The 25425-nt window shown below is 35.4% G+C and overlaps 1 protein-coding gene across 1 annotated transcript in view; it reads left to right on the top strand.

Annotated features, from left to right (window-relative positions):
• Positions 1–1318: 1318 nt before the first annotated feature.
• Positions 1319–25425, top strand: part of LOC123531201 (sterol O-acyltransferase 1-like) — a 39230-nt gene continuing 15123 nt past the window's right edge. The window contains exons 1-8 of the mRNA XM_053518002.1: positions 1319–1386; positions 7318–7466; positions 15678–15777; positions 16514–16710; positions 18773–18849; positions 19935–20033; positions 20681–20816; positions 25204–25340. Of these exons, the coding sequence (XP_053373977.1) occupies positions 1319–1386; positions 7318–7466; positions 15678–15777; positions 16514–16710; positions 18773–18849; positions 19935–20033; positions 20681–20816; positions 25204–25340 (963 nt within the window). The remainder of the gene's footprint in view (positions 1387–7317; positions 7467–15677; positions 15778–16513; positions 16711–18772; positions 18850–19934; positions 20034–20680; positions 20817–25203; positions 25341–25425) is intronic.

Raw genomic sequence — 25425 nt, 5'->3', positions numbered from 1 at the left:
TGTAGGCTGGTTTAGGGGAATTTGTTGAATTTCAAACTTGTTTGCTGTCAATCTGGTGCTTTTGCACTGTTTCATAACTCTGTTTTGCATTTTTACAAAGTTTATGCTCTTTTTTTTGACCTACTGAAGTGTTTGGTTATATTACGTATGTAAGCTGGTATCTGGAGATCTGTAAACAGGGGGAAATAATTGTATTCAACTTTCCCTTGTTCATTGTGTGATCTTTATTCCTTTGTCGTTCTATTACTTTCTTGTTTTCTAAGTTTTTTCCCCTTTTTTATTTTCTTATGCTTTCATTAACTGTTTTTTTTTTTATTTTTTCTTTCTGTGAAATACTAAAATTTATCAGTGAAATAAAATTGATATTTTCATGTTTCAAACAGGAAAATATCATTTTTATTTTTTCATGGTACGGAACTACATTTGAATTGAAATAAATTTGAATTAAAAAATGATAAGAATTTCCTTGCAAAATATTTTTCAGTAAGGGAAAAGATGTATAAAAAACAATAAAAGGATCAAAAATATTTAATTTTTATTACATACACGTTTTTTTCCCCGTTAGTTCCCGGGTCCGGAAACGTCAATTTTTTCCATACACTGACCCTGAATTTCATTCGGGTGCGTGAGAAATTCAGTGTTTGTTTTTGCCCATTTTTTTCTATTTAGTCCAGTATTGTAAATGCTGTTGGCTATTGAAAAAAATTTATAGTTTTTCGTTATATTTTAGTGTAGATGTGTATGTAATAAAAAGGTTTTTTCTTTGATCGGGAAATTGCACTCGTTTTCACGGAAAATATTGCGCTCCAAAAAGTTGCGCAATTTTTCCCGGGGAAAACTGTGCATGTTTCCCGTACAAAGCTGATAACCTATAATTTCTGGTAAAAATGTAAAAGAATTCAGGAAACGAAATAGAATTTTTTTTTTTTTTTTACAAAGATATCTGACGTACGACTTATGACGTTATGTGCATGCCGTGACGTTGCGCGGACAAACTGAATATAATTTAGCTAAAAAAAAAAAAAAATTCATAAAATAAAAAAAAAAATTTTGTTTGTTTCAGTGTAAGATTGAAATATATTTCACTCGTGAACCCTAATTTACATTTTCACTCGTGGCTGCGACAAACAAATATCCTCTATTTAGTCATGCACATTTAAGGCTTTTGAAAAGTCAAGTATTGCTGTCCACCAACAAGTTTTTATACAGGTTCCTGCAAAGATGTGTTAGTGCAAAAAGATGATGATTAATTTTGATAGTGTCATTTATTTACTACATGTTTTTTTTAAATTAAATTAGTGAAAGAAAAAATACAAAAATGATGTTTAAAATTGTGATTAAAAAATTTTATGTTCTAGACGGGAGAAGCTCACATAACAATGGAAAGTATGTAAAATTTTTTCATGCTGCAAATTAATACACTTCTTGGCCGCACCCTTTTAACAAAGTATTTAAGATAAAAGATTCTTTCAGGGTTTGTAGGTGCAGATGGGATATCGGCCCTCGGGGTAACTGTTTAGGCGGTAACGAGGTCTTTGCCGAGTTACCGCAAACAGTTACCCGAGAGCCGGATTTTCCCTGCACCTATAACAGTGACAAAATTTTTTTTTGCTACCGATTTCAAGAAAATAAAAATAAAAATAAAATAATAAAAACGGTTTTTTTTTTAGAACTATTTTATAGGGCAGGATTTAAAAAAACGCGGGAAACCCAAAGTCCATAAAAAGGAAAGACATCATGATGTTTTAAAACAAATAAAATGTTTAGTTCTGGGTTTTTTTAGTCATCTGATTTTTTGAAAAAAAATGATGGTTATTGCATCACTTGAGCGGTTGTCGGCGTCGGCGTCGGGGGCGGGTCTGCGTGGCGTTGCCTGGTTAAGTTTTATGTTAGGTAGCTTTTTTCCTAAATATCAAAGCTATTTCTTTGAAAATTTGGAAAACTTGTTTTCCCTCATAAGCTGACCTTTTAGCAAGAAAAAGAAATCCATCTTGCTTTTTGCAAAATTTTAGGCCCTTTTGTACTTAGAAAAACCCCGATTTCTTGGTTAAATTTTATGTTTAGGTAACTTTTCTCTAAACTATCAAAGCATTTTTTGGAAAAATTGGAAAACTTGTTCACCATCTGCGCCCGAATCAAGAAACATAAAATCCTCTTGCTTTTTTCAAGATTTATGGCCCCTTTTGTACTTTGAAAATATCAGATTTCTTGGTTAAAATTTTATGTTTTGGGCAACTTTTCTCCTTAAAATATCAAAACTATTGCTTTTTAAATTGGGAAAACTTTTTCACCATCTAAACGACCCTGTACATTTAAGAAACATAACTCCATCTTGCTTTTTGCAAAATTTATTGCCCTTTTGGGGCTTTAGAAACTTTTTTTTTTTTTGGTTAAGTTTATGTTTGGTCAGCTTTTTATCCTAACTATCAAAACTATTGCTTTAAAAATTGCAAAACTTGTTCCCATCATAAATTTGACCTGTACAGCAAGAAAAAAAACTCCCTCCTCTTTTTGCAAAAATTTTTTGGGCCCCCCCTTTTGGGCTTTGAAAAATCAGATTTCTTTGGGTTAGTTTTATGTTTAGGTCAACTTTCTCCTAAAAATATCAAAGCTTTGTTTGAAATTGGAATCTTGTTACCATTAAGCGACCCCTGTAATCAAGAAACTAATCCATCTTGCTTTTTGCAAGATTTATTGCCCCTTTTGGGTTGAAACTTTTTTTTTTTGGTTAAATTTTTGTTTAGGTCAGCTTTTACCAAATATTTAAAGCTATTGCTTTAAAATTGCAAAACTTGTTGCCATCTAAGCTGACCTGTACAGCAAGAAACATAACTCCATCGGCTTTTTTCAAAATTATTGCCCCCTTTTTGGGCTTAGAAAATTTTTTCTTGGTTGAGTATTTTGTTTAAATAAATTTTCTCATAAATATCAAAATATTGCTTTAAAACTTGCAAAAGTTTTTCACCATCATAAGTGGACATGAACATTAAGAAACAACTCTTTCCTGCTTTTTGCAAAAATGATGGCCCTTTTTTGACTTAGAAAAACATGGGGGAGGCAAAATTTTTATTACACAAAAAAAAAACAGTGGCGTCAGCACCCGCAAGGCGGTGCTTTGTTTTTTCAGTTGCAATGTAACGTTGAGTTTTTTATGAAATAAGTGATTTGGAATCGAGAAATATACTATCAGGAACCAAAAGGAACGTAAGGTATTGATTTTTATTCCCTTTTTTTAAAAAGATATATTTCTACATAAATTTGTACATATGTAGTGTAATACGTGGTTTACGCATGAGAGTCATCTTTCACCCCGGGGTGTAAGAGGATTTTTCCCCGGGACGGTAAAGATACCGGAAATCCCCGTCTGGTATGCAAGAATAACAGATTGCAGGAATGCGTAAATTTTGTAAACATTCTAACTGAAGTAACTGAAGAATACATAATGTACAACTCCATATCAAATGTAATTAAAAATTATAACATTTCAAATCCTGTTCCCCAACCGAGACAAACTTACTTCTGTGAAAGTAGTAAGTGATAATAGATTTTTGCGTTAAATGTTGGTGAATTTTCTTTCTTCACCATTTCGGCGCCATAGTGCATATAGACACTTTATTCTCAGTGCATTCTTGATCACTAAATTTTGGGACTTTTTACGAGCGAAAACTGTTCAATTCTACGGGGGCCCTATCGTGAACATTTGCCTTGGGAAGGAAATTTTGTACTTTTGGTTTTACATTTGAGTTTTTTATATGCATTTAAAGAAAAATAATTAATATTTAGAAATTTAATTGGGTTTTACACAAATACGCGCTTCCTTTGCTTTAAGTTTTATGAATGAATATAGCTGTGGGTTCAAATTGGGATTTCTAATCTATTTTTAAGCTTTAATTAAGTTTCTTTAATTATGTCTCAGTTAAAGTCATCTGGAACAGTTTTCCCTGGTTCTTCTTGTTCTTTGGCCTTTATATAAATTCCTTTTTAAGAAACCACACAGAATGCATGGAATATTTTGTTAATTTCAGATAATTATTTCTAAGTTAAGATATAGGCTTTACATGGTGTTAAAATATGTAAAAATTAAAAAAAAAACATAAAAAAAGAAATGACAGGCTTTTGTTATTTTGAAATTAAATATTATGATGCAATTGATATACGATTCACTGACTCGTAAAGATGGTAGTAACATGTCAGTTTAACTTTTAAGTCACTGTCAAGTTATTACAAAACCATTAAGTTTAAATTTTTGTAAAGATAAAACCATCAAGTAAAACCCTAGTGTTTCAAAAATTTGACAAAAAGGTGTTGCTTCGTTAAAATTAAAAATTTTCTCCCGAACTATTATTTTATTTATTTTGTAGAATATAGAGGGGGTTTCAAAGACCTTTACCTGTTAATTTCTAAAAAAGGGTGGTTTCCCTCATTAATTTGGGGAATACCTTTATTATTTGAAGGGGTTTTACGAAATTTATGATGAATAGCGAAATGTGCAGGGTTTTCTGGGTCTGCACTGGTTTTCAAAGGGGAGAATCACTTTCGCCCGCAGGCTAAAGGTTTTAAATTTTTAAAAATAAATTCTTCTTTGAAAATATGGGTTATTTTTTTTAAAATTTTAAGTACTTTTTTCACTTTCATTTGGACAGTCCATTAACTGTTAAAAGGGGTGCTTACCAAAAGTACTGACTGAAAGGTGAACGTGAGATTTGATCAGGGTGCGGGATGTTCAGGCTGATCAGATTTTCACTGGTCGCAAAGGCGAAAGAAACTGTCCGCATGGGGAAGGGTTAAAGGGGCCTTTGCCAGGCATTCTCAAAAAGTTTCAGTGGTTTTGCTTTGTTGTTATATAGGGTTCTCATGCACTTCTTTTGAAGAAGTCACCTGTCAGGACCTTACTGATCTCAAAATCTTCTCATTAAACTCTTTGTAGTTTCTGCGCCATAGCCAGCAAAGCATGTAAATCACTTTCAAACCCCTCTTGTTGATCAACCCCCCCGTGTCTTTTCAAAATTCAAAATTTTTTTTCTACTTGTTATATAATAGAATCAGGGTTTTAATTGCTTTTACTTTACCCGAAAAAAAGTATAAAGAAATAATAATTTTAAAAAGTACATTGTAATTTTTAAATTTTTCTTACTAGATTTTTGGGGTTGGGAATGGTTGTTTGTAAAATTTTTTTTAAGTCCAAACCCGTATTTAAAGACCATGCTTCTTAAAATTAATAATTGGCCTTTAGTTGCAGGTTGTCTTTATTCACAGGTTAAAAAACAATAAAAATGCTAAAGTTTGAAATTCAACGTGCGGTCTTAAGAGCCAGGTGGTCTCTGTTTACAGGTGATCTTTATCCCCGGTTTGATGTTTTGAAGCCCTTTTTTTTTATAAATTGAGAGCATATGGATTTTAATGTCCGTTGAATTTTTGCACATTTCTTTTTTTCATTTGTATCAAAATAATCAAGTTGTTGTCTTTTGGTTCAGTATAGAAAGATAAAAAAAATGCAGGGGGGGTAATATTACGCACTACATCAAATAATCTAAAGAAACAGTATGAATATGAAATCTTGAAATACGTTTATCAAATAAGGATCTTTATTTTGCAGTAAGAAAAAGGAGCGGGGGAACTCCCCGAAAGGAGTTTGTGGCTCGGCGTCCCTTTCCGTAAAATGACATAAAATCTATTGTAATCTTTTCATTTTGTTCAGTTTACTACAGCCCCTATATGAAAGCAAGGTTGAAGCCAAATCTTTTGTCTCTCCTTTTTGTCGGTCATCTCAGAAATTTAAATTTTTGTAAGCTGTGTTTACCAGCTTGGTTTCCGCTTGGAAAACTTTCTTTTAGTTCTTTCCCTTAAAAATCTTGGAAAACCTAAGATCATATTTAGGTGTGTGATATGTGTGGCATCATAGCGTAAAATTGTGCTGGTAAATGAATGCATTTAGCTTATTTAATGATGTATAAAAACTAGAATTTTGCTCAAAGGGTAACGCAGTTTTTTATGTTTTTAAAATTGCAGAGTCTCGAGGCCTGAGCCGGAAGAAAGGGGGGTGCCAAAAAATTAACATATCCAAAGGTTCTGAAGATGTTATAACAAAAGAACATGGTAACACTTTTCTGCATAAATGCAAAGAAAAATGAGAAATGAATAATTTCTCCCTCAATGTCATTAAATTAAAGTAATATGCGGGAAGTCAGAGTTGTTTTCTTGTTTAGTCATTTCCATTTGAATTATTGTTTTGGGGGCCGTTATAGTTCCGCTTTGCCAGGTTTTGCATAATAAAAAAAGTGTTTTAACAGCATTTTAAAGCGAGAACTTTGTTAACACACGCTTTCTCTCCCGAAAAAAATGACAAGAACAGCATTTTTTTGCTGGAATATTTGTTATTTCATTGTTTTTTTTTGTTGTTTTTTGGGAATTTTTTTCTGTTTTTCAGGGGCTTTTTTGAGATTAGTCAATACGAAAACATTACCCCGGTTTGTGCCAACTTATCATTTTTCCATAAAAACCTACTCATGGGCATTGTCGAGAAAAGGGTCGTAAGTGTCTTTTTAAGGCTGATAATTTTGGTAAATACCAGAAATTTTCTTGCTTTTCTTAGTAAGTTATATTAAGGAAAATATAATATGCTTTTATAAATAATTAAAAATATTGTTTAAAAAGTATGATAGCCCAAACAGTGATTTGTCACTGAATAAAATTCTTACAAGTTTGGAGTACTGGTGCAAAGGAATTACAGGGTGCGTTAGTAAATAATAATTATCAAGAAATAACATGTAACAAATTATTAGGGCTAATTAAAATTGACTAACAATGTTAAAACATCCCCCCTCTAACGGTATATGTTGAGTCACATCAAGTGATATTTTGCACCCTTAAACATTTTGAAAAAAATGTTTCAAAAATGATAAAAAATTTTTTCGTAAAAGCATGTTAAAAAAAAAAAGTCCTTGCGCAACTGTCTCGATTAATTAACAACAATTGAGTTGGTTATTCGCTTTGCAGAAAAAAATTCCCCTCATTTTTTGGCCAGATTGAAAATCTTCCCCAAGTGTTTTCCATTTTGGGGGTTTGCATGTATAAAAAAAGGAGCGTGACAACATACCATTTCCATAGAAACAGTTCTATCATATTTTATTTAAATTTTACAATAAAAGACATATTAGAACAAATTTTCAAATTGCTAATTAATAGCAAAACCATGTTTTAACACTATTTATACACTATGGGTGGTTATACGTCAAATCTTCATATAGTTACCACATAAAACATATCTTAAGAAATACTTACAATATAAATGTACATGTAATCCATTTCTTTTTCCAGAATTGGCCTTGAATTTGGACTGTTGCAGTGGGGTTTAGGCAAATTTCCAAAAGTTGTCTCCCTTTGGTTATGGATGCAGTTGAGTGCACTTATAATTGTTTACCCTGGATTCTACGGTTGGACTATGTACAGACCTGAAGGAAAAGTCGGTAAGAAAAAAAAAGATGAGTTATTGCACACTGATCGGGTCGGCATTGGCGTTGGCGTTGCCTGGGTTAATTTTTATGTTTAGGTCAGTTTTCTCCCAAAAATATCAAAAACTTTGCTTTTTAAATTGCAACACTTGTTCACCATCAATAGCTACCCTGTACGCAAGAAACATAACTCCATCCTGCTTTTTGCAAGAATTATGGCCCCTTTTTGGGGTTAGAAAATATCAGATTTCTTGGTTAAGTTTTTTGTTTAGGTAAAACTTTTCTCCTAAAAATATCAAAGCTATTGCTTAAAATTGCAACCTTGTTCACCATCATAAGGGGACCCGTACGCAAGAAACATAATTCTATCCTGTTTTGCAAGAATTATGGCTCTTTTTTGGGTTAGAAAAAGATTTCTTTGGGTTTAAATTTTCGTTTTGGCAACTTTTTTCCTTAAATAAAAGCTTTGTTTTAAAACTCAGGGTATTATTTGCCATTAAAAAATGACTCCCCACAACAAGTACCATAAAACCCCGCATTGCTTTTTGCAAGAAAATTTTGGCCCCTTTTTTTGGGCTTTCAAAATCGGGTAGGACAATATTTCTTTATACACAGACAAAAAAACGATGAGCGTCTGCACCGGCAAGGTGGTGCTCTTGTTTTATATTTATATTTTAAGAAGAAATGGAGTCAAGATATGGTTTAATGTGCTAGCATTAAAATTGCAAAACTGGAAGCTAATTCACATCCTTAAACTCAAAGGAAAAAAATTTAGATCTTTCTTGGTGATTTTTTATGTGTGTGTGTTCAGGTTTAATGTCATTTTTCAACTATTTTTCAGTCAAATAAACAGCGGTTATGTATAAGCTAGAGTGTGTTTGTGTCAGACTTTTTAGAAATGAAGAAGGCCAGGAGTGTAGTGGTCCACTTCATTTTCAAGAAGTGTTGCAGTATATATCTCCTGCCAAATGGTAATAATATTTAACATTGCTGCAAGTGCCTGACTTGGGCCAAGGTTCTCTACAACTGCCTATTTTTCTGAAAAAAGTTTCTACTTTGAACTGTTTATAATTCTAATAATCATTGCAACAGAATAAATACGGCTTACTCGAAGTGGCAAGGGGATCTGAGGGGTAAAAAGACAGAAAAAAGAAAATGTCTGGAGTCTAAATAAATTAAGAGTCTTCCCTGTGTGCTTGACCCATTGATGCTTGAGAAAGCCATGGTTCACTGTGTTTGCATTGAAAGCTGCGATCTTATTTACTCCCTGATTTTCATTTGCGGTCAAGTCCAAATCTTAACCCTGTACTTCAAAGAAGTTTTTTTGTACAGAATGAAAGTCAGGTTAACCCTTTTGCCCGCTGGCGGATGTGATTCTGCCTTTGCGACCCGTGAGACCAAGATCAGCCTGCACATCGGCAGGGCATGGTTGCACTGTTGCTATTTAGTCAGTTAATTTTTAGTGAAACCCCTTAAAATAATAATGTTATGCCAAAAATTTAAAATGGAAAGCCATTTTAGAAAATTTTGAGGAAAAAAGTTAATCAACATCCCAAGTAACATGTTTTTGTATTTTCCAGGTGTATTTCCATAGGGTTTGGGTGTGTATATTTTATACCCGTGTTTTTTCATGGTATACCCATAGTGTATACATTTAAAAAACAAATCCACCTGGATCAGTTATCATAAAATGTGAACAGGTAGGTCATTCGTTTTGATAACTTGTATAGGTAGTCTTTTATTCTAGGCCTCTTTGGGGCCCCGTGGTAAGTTTTTTACTTCAAACACTTGCCCTCACGATGTCGTTCGAAACCCCCTCGGGGCATGAACTCTTTTGTTGGAAACCCCGCTGGTTACAGAAGGTGCGGTTCTACCCAGGTGATTGCCTCTGATGAAATAATGCCTGGAGGGGCACCTGCATATGACCCATAATTGTGTCGGTGTGACGACACGTTAATCCCCAACAATAGCAACAACAACAAAATTATTCATTGAGTTAAACTGTATATATCTTAATATATAATTTCATATAAGGCAGAAAAAATATTTGTTCAAATTCCATTTGAAAAGGTTAAGGAAGTTTTATGCAGAGTAATTTTGGAAGAAAAATGGGAAATCAGACATCATAATACAGAAAATCATTTAGATAAAGAAAACCCTTGTCATTTCATTGTTTTTTGTTGAAAGAAAATTTTTTTGGTTGTATTTTTTGTGGGTTTAGATGAAATCCCTGCTTTTTTGAGAGAAAAAATTTCCCAAGTCCCGGATATAGTGTAAAAAGGGAACATTTACTTTGGGCACTTCATTTACACAGTACAGGTTTTTTTTTCGGCCTTTTTTTAGCCCTTATTCGGCTAATTTCCCAAAGCCAAAAGTATGTTTTTTTTCCCAAAAAGAGTGCAAAATTCCCCTTACTTTTGAAAAAAAATTTATCAAAATTGCCAAAAAAAAACCCAAATTTTGGACAAATTTTTTAATGGAAGTAGTTAAGATGTTCTAAAAAGTGGGAAACAAGTGTATGAGAAATGTCTTTAAAAAACACCTTACTTTATCCCAGGGACTAAATTTTTTCCCAATTTTGAACATTACGAGTCAAAAATTCCAATTTTTGGGGGTTGGTATATTCCAAATTTGCTAGAAAAAACCCTGCAGTAGTAAGAAACAATCTCATATATTATGTCCAGACTATAAAGCACTAAAATTTCAGGAAGGTCAGTCTTATAGAACTAAAGAGGACTTGCCTAAATATCTTTTGCTTTAGCAAACTAGCAGTTTAGGCATTATTATCACCTCCCACAAAAATTAAGTGAAATGGGTATGGGAAACTTCTGATGGTTGTCTGTTGGTTGGCTGGGTGGTTGTTTCATTCCAGAAACATACTGGTACCAATTTCCTCAACATTTTTACATGATTTGCAATGAAAGTTTACACACATGATCACCATCTTTTAAAGTGCTTTGAAGATTTTCAAAGAATTATAGTCACATCAAATTTTACCTCATCAAGATGATGTGCTGTGTCCAGGTCCAAGGACAAAATCACACTAAGTTGTCAGATATCAGAAAGCATAAAATTGTGTCTTAACCACTAGAAGGATTTTAAAAAAACTAGCATCGATTGTTTACCTCATGACATGAAGAGGACACATCCCAGGTTATTAGGTCTAATGTCAAAGCCACAAGAGACCAGAGGTCAAATAGCTCGAATTTCTGTTAGCTTCATGTTTTCAGATCATTAGCTTTAAGGTCAAGGTCACAATTGAAGCAACTGAAGGTCAAAGGTCATGATCACAGTTTTTCACTTTAGCATTTTCAGAGTGTTGTCTGTTGGTATTAATCTCCTTATGTGATAGCTCTAGTTAAACTTGTTTTTAAGAAACCAAATTTTAAAAAGTTAAAAAACAATGAGCAGCTGCTGTTGTTTGTAAAAACACTTTATTCCTGGTTATGCCCCAGCATTTATGTGGGGAGCATAATTATAGTGTTGCGACGTCCATCCATACATTCCAAAATCTTTTGTGTCAAACTCCTTTCACACCGTTAGCATGATTTGCTTCAGACTTTCACAGATGAACAAGCTTGATGTGCAGATGATGATAAAGGAAGAATTTTTTTCTGTGACTATTTTTACTGCAGTTATGGCCCTTTGTTAGTTTTGCTATAAAGAATATACAGAAAAATCTTGTGTGTCCAACTCCTCAAACACTTTTGAAAGGATATGCTTGAAAGTTTCACAGATTAAGGACCTTCATGTGAAGATGATCATAAATAATGGACTTTTTTCTGTGGCTGTTTTTAGCCCACCATCATGATGATGGTGGGCTATTAAAATCACTCTGCGTCCGTGGTCCGTCCGTCCGTCATTCCGTCCGTCCGTCCGTCCGTCCGTCCGTTAACAATTTCTCGTTATCGCATCTCCTCAGAAACTACTGGGGGGATTTTGACCAAACTTTGTCAGAATGATGTATTGGTACCCTAGTTGTGTCCCCCTGAAAATCAGACTGGTTCAACAATTTATGAATGAGTTATGGCCCTTTGTTTATTTCTATAATTTATATAGATTTATATAGGGAAAAACTTTGAAAACCTTCTTGTCCAAAACCACAGAGCCTAGGGCTTTGATATTTGGTATGAAGCATCATCTAGTGGTCCTCTACCAAGATGATTCAAATTATTTCTCCGGGGGTCAAATATGGCCCCGCCCTGGGGGTCACATGGTTTATATAGACTTATATAGGGAAAAACTTTGAATAACCTCTTGTCCAAAACCACAGGGCCTAGGGCTTTGATATTTTGTATGTGACATCATCTAGTGGTCTTCAACTAAGATTGTTCAAATTATACCCCTAGGGTCAAATATGGCCCCGCCCTGGGGGTCATATGGTTTACATAGACTTATATTGGAAAAACTTTGAAAATCTTCTTGCCCAAAACCCACAAAGCCTAGGGCTTTGAAACTTGTAATGTAGCATCATCTAGTGGTTCTCTACCAAGTTTGTTCAAATTATCCTCCTAGGTTAAATATGGCCCCGCCCCGGGGGTCACATGGTTCATATAGACTTATATAGGGAAAAGCTTTTAAAATGTTCTTGTCAGTAACTACAACATTCAAACTTGGACCACATGTATATTTTTGAGTGGCAAGATGAACCTTGACATGAGTTGACCTTGATTTTGACCTAGTGACCTACTTTCACATTTCTGTAGCTACAGCCTTCAAATTTGGACCACATGCATAATTTTGTGCACTGGAAAAAACTTTGACCTTTATTTTGACCTAGTGACCTACTTTCACATTTTTGAAGGTACAGGCATCAAATTTGGACCATATGCATAGTTTCCTGTTTCAAAATGAAATTTGACATTGATTTTGACCTAGTGACCTACTTTCACATTTCTCAAGCTACAGCCTTCAAATTTGGACTACATGCATAGTTTTGTGTACCGAAAAAAACTTTGACCTTGACATTGACCTAGTGACCTACTTTCACATTTTTGAAGGTACAGGCTTCAAATTTGGACCACATGCATAGTTTTGTATTCTGAAATAAAATTTGACCTTGATTTTGACCTAGTGACCTACTTTTACATTTCTCAAGCTACAGCCTTCAAATTTGGACCACTTGCATGGTTTGGTGTACTGAAATGACCTTTGACCTTTACATTGACCTAGTGACCTACTTTCACATTTTTAAGGTACAGGCTTCAAATTTGGACCACATGCATAGTTTTGTATTCCGAAATAAAATTTGACCTTGATTTTGACCTAGTGACCTACTTTTACATTTCTCAAGCTACAGCCTTCAGATTTGGACCACATGCATAGTTTTGTGTACCGAAACAAACTTTGACCTTTACATTGACCTAGTGACCTACTTTCACATTTTTGAAGGTACAGGCTTCAAATTTGGACCACATGCATAGTTTTATATTCCGAAGTAAAATTTGACCTTGATTTTGACCTAGTGATCTACTTTTACATTTCTCAAGCTACAGCCTTCAAATTTGGACCACTTGCATAGATTTGTGTTGTGTACGGAAATGAAATTTGACCTTGAGCTAGTCAGTAAGTCTTGAAATTTGGAACACTCAAAAATGGCACATTGGTGGGCGCCAAGATCACTCTGTGATCTCTTGTTAGAAAGAGCGATTATTATGATGTATTCATGTTTCCAAGTGGCAGTTTTTGCCTCGTTAGCCCACCATCATCAGATGGTGGGCTATTAAAATCACTGCGTCCGTGGTTCGTCCGTCCGTCATTCCGTCCGTCCGTCCGTCCGTTAACAATTTCTCGTTATCGCATCTCCTCAGAAACTACTAGGGGGATTTTGACCAAACTTTGTCAGAATGATGTATTGGTACCCTAGTTGTGTCCCCCTGAAAATCAGACTGGTTCAACAATTTATGAATGAGTTATGGCCCTTTGTTTATTTCTATATTTTACATAGATTTATATAGGGAAAAACTTTGAAAACCTTCTTGTCCAAAACCACAGAGCCTAGGGCTTTGATATTTGGTTTGAAGCATCATCTAGTGGTTCTCTACCAAGATGATTCAAATTATTTCTCTGGGGGTCAAATATGGCCCCGCCCTGGGGGTCACATGGTTTATATAGACTTATATAGGGAAAAACTTTGAATAACCTCTTGTCCAAAACCACAGGGCCTAGGGCTTTGATATTTTGTATGTGACATCATCTAGTGGTCTTCAACTAAGATTGTTCAAATTATACCCCTAGGGTCAAATATGGCCCCGCCCTGGGGGTCATATGGTTTACATAGACTTATATAAGGAAAAACTTTGAAAATCTTCCTGTCCAAACCACAAAGCCTAAGGCTTTGATACTTGTAACGTAGCATCATCTAGTGGTTCTCTACCAAGTTTGTTCAAATTATCCCCCTAGGGTCAAATATGGCCCCGCCCCGGGGGTTACATGGTTCATATAGACTTATATAGGGAAAAGCTTTTAAAATGTTCTTGTCAATAACTACAACATTCAAATTTGGACCACATGTATATTTTTGAGTGGCAAGATGAACCTTGACATGAGTTGACCTTGATTTTGACCTAGTGACCTACTTTCACATTTCTGTAGCTACAGCCTTCAAATTTGGGCCACATGTATAATTTTGAGTGGCAAGATGAACCTTGACATGAGTTGACCTTGATTTTGACCTAGTGACCTACTTTCACATTTCTGTAGCTACAGCCTTCAAATTTGGACCACATGTATAATTTTGAGTGGCAAGATGAACCTTGACATGAGTTGACCTTGATTTTGACCTAGTGACCTACTTTTACATTTCTCAAGCTACAGCCTTCAAATTTGGACCTTTTGCATAGTTTTGTGTACCGAAATGAACTTTGACCTTAAGATTGACCTAGTGACCTACTTTCACATTTTTAAGGTACAGGCTTCAAATTTGGACCACATGCATAGTTTTGTATTCCGAAATAAAATTTGACCTTGATTTTGACCTAGTGACCTACTTTTACATTTCTCAAGCTATAGCCTTCAAATTTGGACCACATGCTTAGTTTTGTGTACCGAAATGAACTTTGACCTTTACATTGACCTAGTGACCTACTTTCACATTTTTGGAGGTACAGGCTTCAAATTTGGACCACATGCATAGTTTTGTATTCCGAAATAAAATTTGACCTTGATTTTGACATAGTGACCTACTTTTACATTTCTCAAGCTACAGCCTTCAAATTTGGACCACTTGCATAGTTTTGTTTACCGAAATGAACTTTGACCTTAAGATTGACCTAGTGACCTACTTTCACATTTTGTAGCTACAGGCTTCAAATTTAGACAACTTGCATAGGATTGTGTACCGAAGCAAACTTTGACCTTGACATTGACCTAGTGACCTACTTTCACATTTCTCAAGCTACAGCTTTCGAATTTGGACCACATGCACAGTGTTGTGTACAGAAATGAAATTTGACCTTGAGCTAGTCAAGAAGTCTTGAAATTTGGAACACTCAAAAATGGCACATTGGTGGGCGTCAAGATCACTCTGTGATCTCTTGTTTTCTAGAATTATGTTGCTTCAAACTTTTAGTTGAACATCCTTATTATACGCCCGAAGGGATGTATTATGTTATGGCACCAGTGTCTGTCTGTCTGTCCGTTAGCAATTTCGTGTCTGCTCTAGAACTCTTGAACCCCTTGAAGGATTTCGAAGAAACTTGACACCAATGTTCACTACATCAAGACAACGTGCAGAGCACATGTTTCAGATGGCAGTCTTTAAGGTCAAGGTCACACTTAGGGGTCAAAGGTCATATGACTTTGTTTTGTCTCCGCTCTGTAACTCCTGAACTGCTAGAAGGATTTTTAAGAAACTTGGCACAAATGTTCGACACATCAAGACAATGTGCAGAGCGCATGTTTCGGATGGCTTATTTCAAGGTCAAGGTCACATTTAGGGGTCAAAGGTTATACCTTCGGGCGTATATTGCTCGGCATTGCGGTACTCTTGTGTGAAGATGGGATTTACCAAAAACTTTGCTATTTAGAGGATGGCACAGAATGTAGGGGCATCGTTGTCAAATGGACACAATTCTAGTAGTTTATTTTCATGCTTTTTAATTCAAGCAAGCATTGTTTTTGTATTTCTTTTTACTGCCTGAAAGTTAAGAACAAGTAGAAGTGTGTTTTCTTGGTTACTTTTTATCTTAATATTTCTATTTTGTCATGTATATTTATTTATTTCAGATAGTAAAGATCATGACAAAGCAGATATGTGTCCAGATTTCTCCAAATATTTATACTTTCTATTTGCACCAACACTTGTATACAGGGACAATTATCCAAGGTATAATGTATTCTACTACTATACTATAAACTATTTCCTAAATCTCTCTTTCCTTCAAAAATTTGTTATTATTGTATATTTTAATATTTTTGTGTATCATCTGTATTTAAGTAACAGTTTTTACATTTTCACAGCCTAACAAGTAAATTGTTTAATAGTCAATAATTTAGGGGTAACACATCTGACACCGGTATGGGTTTATCAATTTTTATTTTAGATCTAAACCAGTTAAAAAATGGAAGAAATTCTCTGTAAAATGGGAAGTTTTTTCTTCTCTGTTTTGCAACATTTCTGTGATGGGCTTTCCTTAGACTTGAAGTGCAGATTCAAACTTTACTGGGAAACTTACGCATGTAACTGTATTACACATTAACAGATAATGTATACCTAAAAAGGGGGGAAGGGACCTCCATGGCTGAGTGGTTAAGGTCGCTTACTTTAAACCATGCACCCCTCATGGATATGACCTTGAACCACACCTGGGGTGTAGAATTTTTCATGTGTGGAAGCTAGCCAGCTGGCTTACAGAAGGTTGGTGGTTCTATCCAGGTGCCAGCCTGTGACAAAATAACGCCTTGAGGGGCAGCTTGGGTCTTCCTCCATTATTAAAAGATGGAAAATTGCCATATAACCTATAATTGTGTCAGTGTGACATTACATCCAACAAAAACAAACCAAAACAGGGGAAATAACAGTGGGGTTTGGCTCATTTGTCTATATCTTTTTCTGTTTGCAGAACAGCCACAATACGTTGGGGATATGTCGTGAGCAATTTTGCCCAGGTGTTAGCCTGTACCTTGTATATCTACTACATATTTGAAAGATTCTGTATAACAGTGTTCAGAAACTTCAACAGGGACCATGTTTCAGCCAAACTTTTTATCACATCTGTGTTCAGCTGTATGCTACCAGGGGCATTGACATTGTTACTAGGTAATGAAAAAACTTTGCTAGGATATTACATGTTTGTCTGTTTTTAAAGCTGGAAAGACAGTAGGAAGTGAGAAATGGAGGTTAAGAAAGGTGTTTTTGGAAGAGGGTTTCTGGGAGGGGGAGCAGTAGGGAACACCTGTCCTTCACAGACATGTTAGATTATTTTTCTAACCTGCCACATGCATGCTGTTGCAACATTTTCAAAAACGATTCAGTCCTTCCATTTCCAGAAATACCTTTTTCCTTCCATTTGCAAAAAATGCCTTATTTCTTCCATTTACAGAAATGCTTTACAAAAATTCATAATTTGGTCAGTAATTTTTAGTGACAAGGTGAGCTTTTGTGATTGCCCCTCGTCCGTCGGCGTCAGTCTGTCGACAGTTTCTTGTGAACACAATACAGACCACATTTTGCAATTGATTTTAATCAAACTTGCACACAACTTGTATTGGCCTAATATCTCGGATCCTTTCGAAAACTGGCCAGATCCTATCATGGGTTCCAGAGTTATGGCCCCTTAAAGGGCCAAATATTGCTATTTTGGCTTGTGAACACGATAGAGACCACATTTTGCAATTGATTTTAACCAAACTTGCACACAACTTATATTGGCATAATATCTCACTTCCTTTCAAAAACTGGCCAGATCCCATTATGGGTTCCATAGTTATGGCCCCTTAAAGAGCCAAAATTTGCTATTTTGGCTATTGCAGCCACATAGAGACTTCATTTATGGATTGATTTGATACAAACTTACAAAATATCTTGAAGAACAATAGATATTGGATTCCATGATGAATCTGTCAGATCCAATCATAGGTTCTGGAGTTACGACCCCTGATTGACCCCTGAAAGAGACAAAATTTGTTAGTTCTTACCTTGTGAACACTATAGAAGTGACATTTTACATTCGATTTTAACCACACTTACACACAACTTAAGTCACAATAAGATCTTTGTTCCTTTTGAAAACCGGCTAGATTCCTTCATGGGTTCTAGAGTTACTGCCCCTGAAAGGGACAAAAATTTCTATTTTGGGCCTTTCGGCCATATAGAGGTCTCATTTGTGCTTTATATAAACTTGCACAGAATGTTTATCCTGATGCTCTTTAAGTTAGAAACTGGGTCATGTGGGGTCAAAAACTAGGTTACCAGGTCAAATCAAAGGAAAAACTTTTCACCTTAGAGGCCACATTAATGGCCCTATCTTCATGAAACTTGGTCAGAATGTTTATCTTGATGATTCCTAGACCAAGTTCGAAACTGGGACATATGGGGTCAAAAACTAGGTCACACAGTCAAATCAAAGGGAAAGCCTATCTTCATGAAACTTGGTCAGAATATTTATCTTGATGATTCCTAGGCCAGGTTCGAAACTGGGTCATGTGGGGTCAAAAATTAGGTGTCCAGGTCAAATCAAAGGAAAAGCTTGTTAACACTGTAGAAGCCACATTTCTGACCCTATTTTCATGAAACTTGGTCAGAATATTTATCTTGATGATTCCTAGGCCAAGATCGAAACTAGGTCATGTGGGGTCAAAAACTAGGTCACCTGCTCAAATCCAAAGAAATGCTTGTTAACACCCTAGAGGTCATATTTATGACCCTATATTCATGAAACTTGGTAAGAATGTATGTTTGAATCTGGGTCATGTGGGGTCAAAAACTAGGTCACCACTCAAATTAAAGGAAAAACATGTTACCACTGTAGAAAGGAAAAACTTACCACCTTAGAGGTCACATTTATGACCTTATCATCATGAAACTTGGTCAGAATGTTTATCTTGATGATTCCAAGGCAGAGTTTAACAGGTGAGCGATAAAGGGTCATCATGACCCTCTTGTGTGTTTTTTTTTTTTTTTTTACTAAAGACTACATTTACGAATTCAAGTTTGAACAAACTTTGAAAGGATTCATTGTTACAAAATGACTGAATAGCCAGAATAATTCATGGAAAGACTATTGTTGCCACATGTTAACCTTTTTGTTATACAATCATAAAATCACACTTTACAGTTGTACAAATTAGAAGTAACAGAGACTGTTTCTGGTTTTTTCCAGGGTTTTTTGCAATACTGCATTCCTGGTTCAATGCATTTGCTGAAATGTTAAGATTTGCAGATAGAATGTTTTATAAGGTAAGCTTTGATTGATTGAGTAAAGTTCTTAGTTATCTCCTGTCAGAGGAATCGTGCTGATAAGTTTTTTCAATACTGTTTCATAGGAGTATCTTAATAGTTGTAGCTTTGTTGTCAAAAGAATGATGACAGTATGAGGTGAGACCATACACTCTCACCTTCCAGCAGAGGCTAAATATTGTGTCAAAGTATTTGCCTTTGGTTGAATGTTTAGCAATCTTGCTGCTTGTTTAAGAAGTATGACATATGGTAAGTATTCAATAGAAGAACAAATATACTGAAATATTTCTTCTGTTGCTATTTCAAACACAAGTATCAACACAAATTTTATTTTATTGACATATTGTTAATATAATTTAGATAATGGAAACTACCATGTATTTCAAATATGTCCTATTTCACTATCAAGCATTAATTTAAAAGTAGTCTTATGACTTTTAGCCATAACAAATCAAAGAGGATAGCATTTTATGACAAAAAACCTCAACTGCCTGTGGCGAGATTCGAAGCTGGGTCACTTAGGTGCTAGTCCAATGCTCTAACCACTGAGCCAAAGAGTCAACTCCCTGACGCAGTTGTCAGAGATTGGCTTTAAATATACCGTGGGCTTAGCACAAAACAGTTGTAACTGCTTCTTTATTTCATAATTATGAGTTACAACCGTTTTGCGCTGAGCCCGCGATACAGGTTATGCGTAAGTGACCGTAACACTTCCCCTCTTCAAAGAAGTCATCATTTATGATGACGTATAAGCCGTTTTGGCATGGAAAGGCCCATTTTTGGCACAAGATAAAGTCTGTGTCCCGGACGAGTCCTCATCTTACAACTGTTAGCTGTAACAAATCAAAGAGCATAGCATTTTATGATGAAAATTCCAACTGCCTATGGCGGGATTGGAACCCAGGTTGCTCGGGTGCTAGTCCAATGCTCTAACCACAGAGCCAAAGAGTCGACTCCCTGATGCAGTTGTCAGAGGCTGGCTTTAAACGTACATGCTATGCGTAAGCGACCTTAATAGTGGTCATTGAAATAATGTATAAATAAGCGTTTATTTCACTAATACCATAACACCTTACATTTACCAGGATTGGTGGAATACAACATCATTTGCTAGTTACTACAGAACGTGGAACATTGTTGTACATGACTGGCTTTATACATATGTCTATAAAGATTTAAGCAAAGTAAGTATGTGTTTCGTTGAGTTAGATTCTGTGAATTCATTTAATTTTGTGAGCATGGAATAAAATTTCTGGTTTTGGTGAAAATGGCTCTTTCACGGGAAATGAATTCTTGGATTTCAGCTTAAAATCAGTGAGAAGTTTATTTGTTTGTTTGGATTTTATTTTATGGATTGACTCGACCACAATATTTGTGAAAAATTACTTAACAAATATTCACAATTTCGCAGTATTTAAATGCACAATGAAGGTCATATAGCAAATTTCTAGCTTGTAATGATGGATGAAGGGAATATTTCAGACACAAAAATATATTCGTGTAGATTCACTAACCTTTAGCCAGCTGCATGGTCATTCTACATCCTCAAATGGTTTCGAACCCACAGTAGTGCAGGACTGTGAATTCATAGTGAACCACCTTAATTTTTCAGCCTCAGAGGCCCTTAGCAGAAGAAATGCAATCTGTAAAGATTTCAGCAGAGTTGTTATGGCCTAATTAAGATTAAAATTTAAAAATTACTGTGAAGAAAAAACAACATAGTATATAGTATATTCATTATTATTAGTATATTAGGTATTTTTAACCGTAGAACATCATTTTATTTTTGTATATTCAACATTTAAGCTAACATCTTAATGTATTATTTCAGTTGCTGGGACCAAAGTATAGAAGTATATGTATGGCTTGTGTTTTTCTCCTATCTGCGATAGTTCATGAATATGTTATGGTGATGGCGCTAGGGTTCTTCTATCCTGTTTTGTTTGTCATGTTCATGGGAGCAGGTTGTAAGTATATTTGGATTATTATGCCCCACCTTGAGGAGGAGTTATATTTATTTGTTCATTGTTGGTTGGTCACTCCGCCTGTCGTTAGAACATTTGGTTTTCCAATCAATATAAAGAGAATGCTCGGGCCATTAGTGGTCAAACTTTGTAGGACTATTGCCTGAGGTCAGTAGATCACTATTGTTTTTGGGGTCAGTAGGCAGGTCACAATCACATTTAGACTGAAAAGTTTTCCTCTCAAAAACTAAAGAGAGCTTTTGCGTACTGCTTTCACACTTCATTGGGTGATTGTATGTATTCAGTAGATTATTATTATTGCCCGTGGTCAGCACCTCTGATGTTTTTAGAGTCAGTAGGTCAAAGGTCAAGGTCAAAGTTATCTAGAAACTGATAATGGTTTACAGGCAGGATGATTGTCTGTGGTTTAGGATGACCCTTTTTGTAGGTGTGTGGGGAGAGGGGATTTGGGTCAGGACCTTAAAGGTCAAGGTCACAGTGACATTTAAATTGAAAAGTATATATGATAGATAACTGTAGAATAAATTGAAAACTGTTTCTTATTAATACCTGGAGACTTGGGCCTATGACATTTATGGAGGTAGGGGAATGTATGCTTTACAAAAAGCTATGGTTAATCTTTACATTGAATAAGATTTGTGATAGTTCTAATTCTATGCTAATGTTTGTGAAAAATGTGACTCCTGAATTTAAAAAGCTGATACGAACATTAATCAGTATTATGTCAATAACTGGCTTCTCACTTGTAACTGCAAAATAAATCTGATGCAAGAAAGAGCTACAGTGGCATTGTACCTACTGAAGTTGGGAAAAAAGCAGTGTGTTATAAGTTATTATGTATTATTGTATGTGATTATTATACGCCCGAAGGGACGTATTATGTTATGACGCTGGTGTCCGTCTGTCTGTCCATCTGTCTGTTAGCAATTTCATGTCCGCTCTGTAACTCTTGAACCCCTTGAAGGATTTCAAGGAAACTTGACACAAATGTTCACCACACCGAGACGATGTGCAGAGCACATGTTTTGGATGTCTCGCTTCAAGGTCAAGGTCACACTTAGGAGTCAAAGGTCATATCAGTTTGTTTCGTGTCTGCTCTGTAACTCTTGAACCCTTTGAAGGATTTCAAAGAAACTTGACACAAGTGTTCACCACACCAATACGACATGCAGAGCGCATGTTCCGGACGACTTACTGCAAGGTCAAGGTCACACTTAGGGGTCAAAAGTCATATCAGTTTGTTTCGTGTCCGCTCAGTAACTCTTGTACTGCTGGAAGGATTTCAAAGAAACTTGGCAGAAATGTTAACCACATTGTAACGATGTGCAGAGCGCATGTTCTGGATGACTCGCTTCAAGGTCAAGGTCACACTTAAGGGTCAAAGTTCATATATGACTTTGCTTTGTGTATATTGCTCTGCATTGCAGTGCTCTTGTTTTTATTTGGCAGATCTCTTTTTTGTACTTTTTTTTGAATTACTTCCCTTTTATGTTACTATAAATAGCTTATTTTGAAACTTTTTTATTATTGGCCTTCGGGAAAAACCGAGACCACTTTTCTGTGGTACAACATGGATGGTACCTCCAATTTTTAGGTGTATTTTTACATACCTGTACCTGATAAGGATTTTTTTGTAGACTTTGAATATTTTTTTTGTGGACTTAGATTTGTTTTTTTGAAGTTTTCCTTTTGTTGTTCCAGTCCTTTGGGGCTACAACAGTCAAGTTCTTAAAGTTCTTCTATGATGTAAGCCTTCGGGCATATATTGCCCCGCTTGGCGGCGCTCTTGTTAATTTTACTTCTGCGCTTGTTAAGACAATTAACTATGAACACTTCTGTGTATCTGTCTTGATGTTGTTGGGCGGTTCCAGAAAAGTAGCCCACTCCCTTTCTTGTGCAATTCTTGCACAGTGTTCCACAAACTTGGTCAGAATATTTATGAGCATACTCAGCATGGTATCTTTGCCAAACTTGATAACCAGTCAGATTGGCACAGTAACTCTGGAGTTTTCTTGAACAAAGCCAAACCTACACAAGTGTTCAACTACTTAAAGTGATTTAAGTTTTCACAGATTGCTCATAATCCATGACATTTGGATATAGTAGTTCAGTTTATCAGACTGAAAAAATTGCTAAGGAAATTTCTAAAAACAAAACAATCGTTTTTAGACCAGAAGTTGTAAACGTACACCATACTCATTCCTTAGCAAAACTGTCAAGCTGATTTGTAAGGATGGCTAAATGTATCGGTAGAAAGAAATGAAAAAATCAACTTAGGCCACACCAAATTGATAAGTTGTTCATCAGATTTTTTTCTGAAAAAATTGAGGCGGCGAGCGAAAAAATAATTTAAATATATTTTTAGGTTTTTGAGAAAATCAGGAGCCAGCGAAGAGCAAAGAAATATATTTGTCTTCATTTGGCTCTCGACTGACTAATAAAAACCTTAAAATAGAATGTATAGCCCTTTTAAATTAAAAAGTAAGTCCCCAGGGATTGAGAAAATCTGACCTGTAGATGCACAACAAAGCGAACTCGTGAAAAAAAGGTAATAACATTGTCATACAGTACACTGTAATCAAATATTAATGCATGCTTTTGAAAATGCTGTTAGAAAATACGTAATAAACAATAATGCATAACCTTACACCATACTTATCACACATATGTGACTTGATGTAGCATTCTTAGCTGACTTTACAAAGTTTTTGATACATCAAATATCTATACGAGTGTTACTAGATCTATTAAAGCTTCTGATTTGAAACTTAGAACAGTTATTTACTGTCAAAGTCTACACCTGGAGAACAATACTCTTAAGTCTGAATCTAGACAGAGTTATGCCCCTTTTTAACATAGAATATTTTTAATTTATATAATGACCAGTAGCTTTGTACTTTCAAAGCTTCTGACTATTATGCCCCTTTTACTGACAAAGCTCTGATTAAGAAAAGTCGAGCATGATGTCTTATGTACAGCTCTTTTTCTAACTTTAAACTTTCATAACATATTAAATTTGTTGAAACAAAGTCTCAATTAAAGTCTGAAATGTTGGTCTAAAAATAGAAAAACCTTGTGACCTCTCTAGAGGCCATACTTTTCAATGGATCTTCATGAAATCTAGTCAGAATGTTCACCTTGATGATATCTAAGTCAAGTTCGAAACTGGGTCACGTGCCTTAAAAAACTAGGTCAGTAGGTCAAATAACAAAAAAAACTTGTGACCTCTCTAGAGGTCATATTTTTCATGGGATTTGTATGAAAGTTGGTGTGATTGTCCATCTTGATGCTATCTAGGTCAAATTCGAAACTGGGTCAAGTGCGGTCAAAAACTAGGTCAGTAGGTCTACAAATAGAAAAACCTTGTGACCTCTCTAGAGGCCATACTTTTCAATGGATCATCATGAAAGTTAATCAGAATGTTTACCTTGATGATATCTAGATCAAGTTTGAAACTGGGTCACGTGTCTTCAAAAACTAGGTCAGTAGGTCAAATAATAGAAAAACCTTGTGACCTTTCTAGAGGCCATATTTTTCATGGGATCTGTATGAAAATTGGTCTGAATGTTCATCTTGATGATATCTAGGTCAAGTTGGAAACTGGGTCAACTGCAGTTAAAAACAAGGTCAGTAGGTCTAAAAATAGAAAAACCTTGTGACCTCTCTAGAGGCCATACTTTTGAATGGACCTTCATGAAAGTTGGTCTGAATGTTCACCTTGATGATATCTAGGTCAGTTTTGAAACTGGGTCACATGCTGTCAATAACTAGGTCAGTAGGTCAAATAATAAAAAACCTTGTGACCTCTTTAGAGGCCATATTTTTCAATGGATCTTCATGAAAATTGGTTAGAATTTTTATCTTGATTATATCTTGGTCAGGTTCAACACTGGGTCACATGAGCTCAAAAACTAGGTAACAGTGTCAAATAATAGAAAAAAACGATGTCATACTCGGTTTAAAACTGGGTCATGTGGGGACAGGTGAGCGATTCAGGACCATCATGGTCCTCTTGTTTGATTTATGGCTCTGGAATTACTGATTGTATCTACTCGTCCAGACCATCTAATTGGATCCACTCATCTGAGCCATCTAGAGACACTAGACATTTTTCATAGGGGCAGTTGTGGGAGACATGCGCTCTCTAGTTTGTTTAATGAACTTGTCCATCTTTCAGTTTGGACAGTTCCATTGACTGTTTAAAGGGGTGCTTACCAAAAAGATGCTGACTGAATGGCGAACAGTGCAGATCTTGATCAGACTGCATGGATGTACAGGCTGATCAAGATCTACACTGGTCACAAAGGCAGAATTAATCGTGTCCAGCATAATAAGGGTTAAAGTGCATGTTCTTTTGAATCTTTTTCAGTTGGTTTTATATTTGTGAAGGGAACAGGTCGCAGTTGGAATGTATTTTTATGGTTAGCCCTGTTTATGGGTATGGGAGTTTTATTCTGTGTATACAACATGGAATGGTTTGCAAGACAGAATTGTCCAGAAAATTATGTAAGTGTATGATGTTGTTTTAATGTAATTAAATGTAAGTAATCTGCCATTATAGAATATTCCTTTGATACCCATGAAGTGGTCT

Source organism: Mercenaria mercenaria, chromosome 11, assembly GCF_021730395.1.
Source record: "Mercenaria mercenaria strain notata chromosome 11, MADL_Memer_1, whole genome shotgun sequence".
NCBI classification, from domain to species: Eukaryota; Metazoa; Mollusca; class Bivalvia; order Venerida; family Veneridae; genus Mercenaria; species Mercenaria mercenaria.
This window is presented reverse-complemented; position numbering and strand designations above follow the sequence as displayed.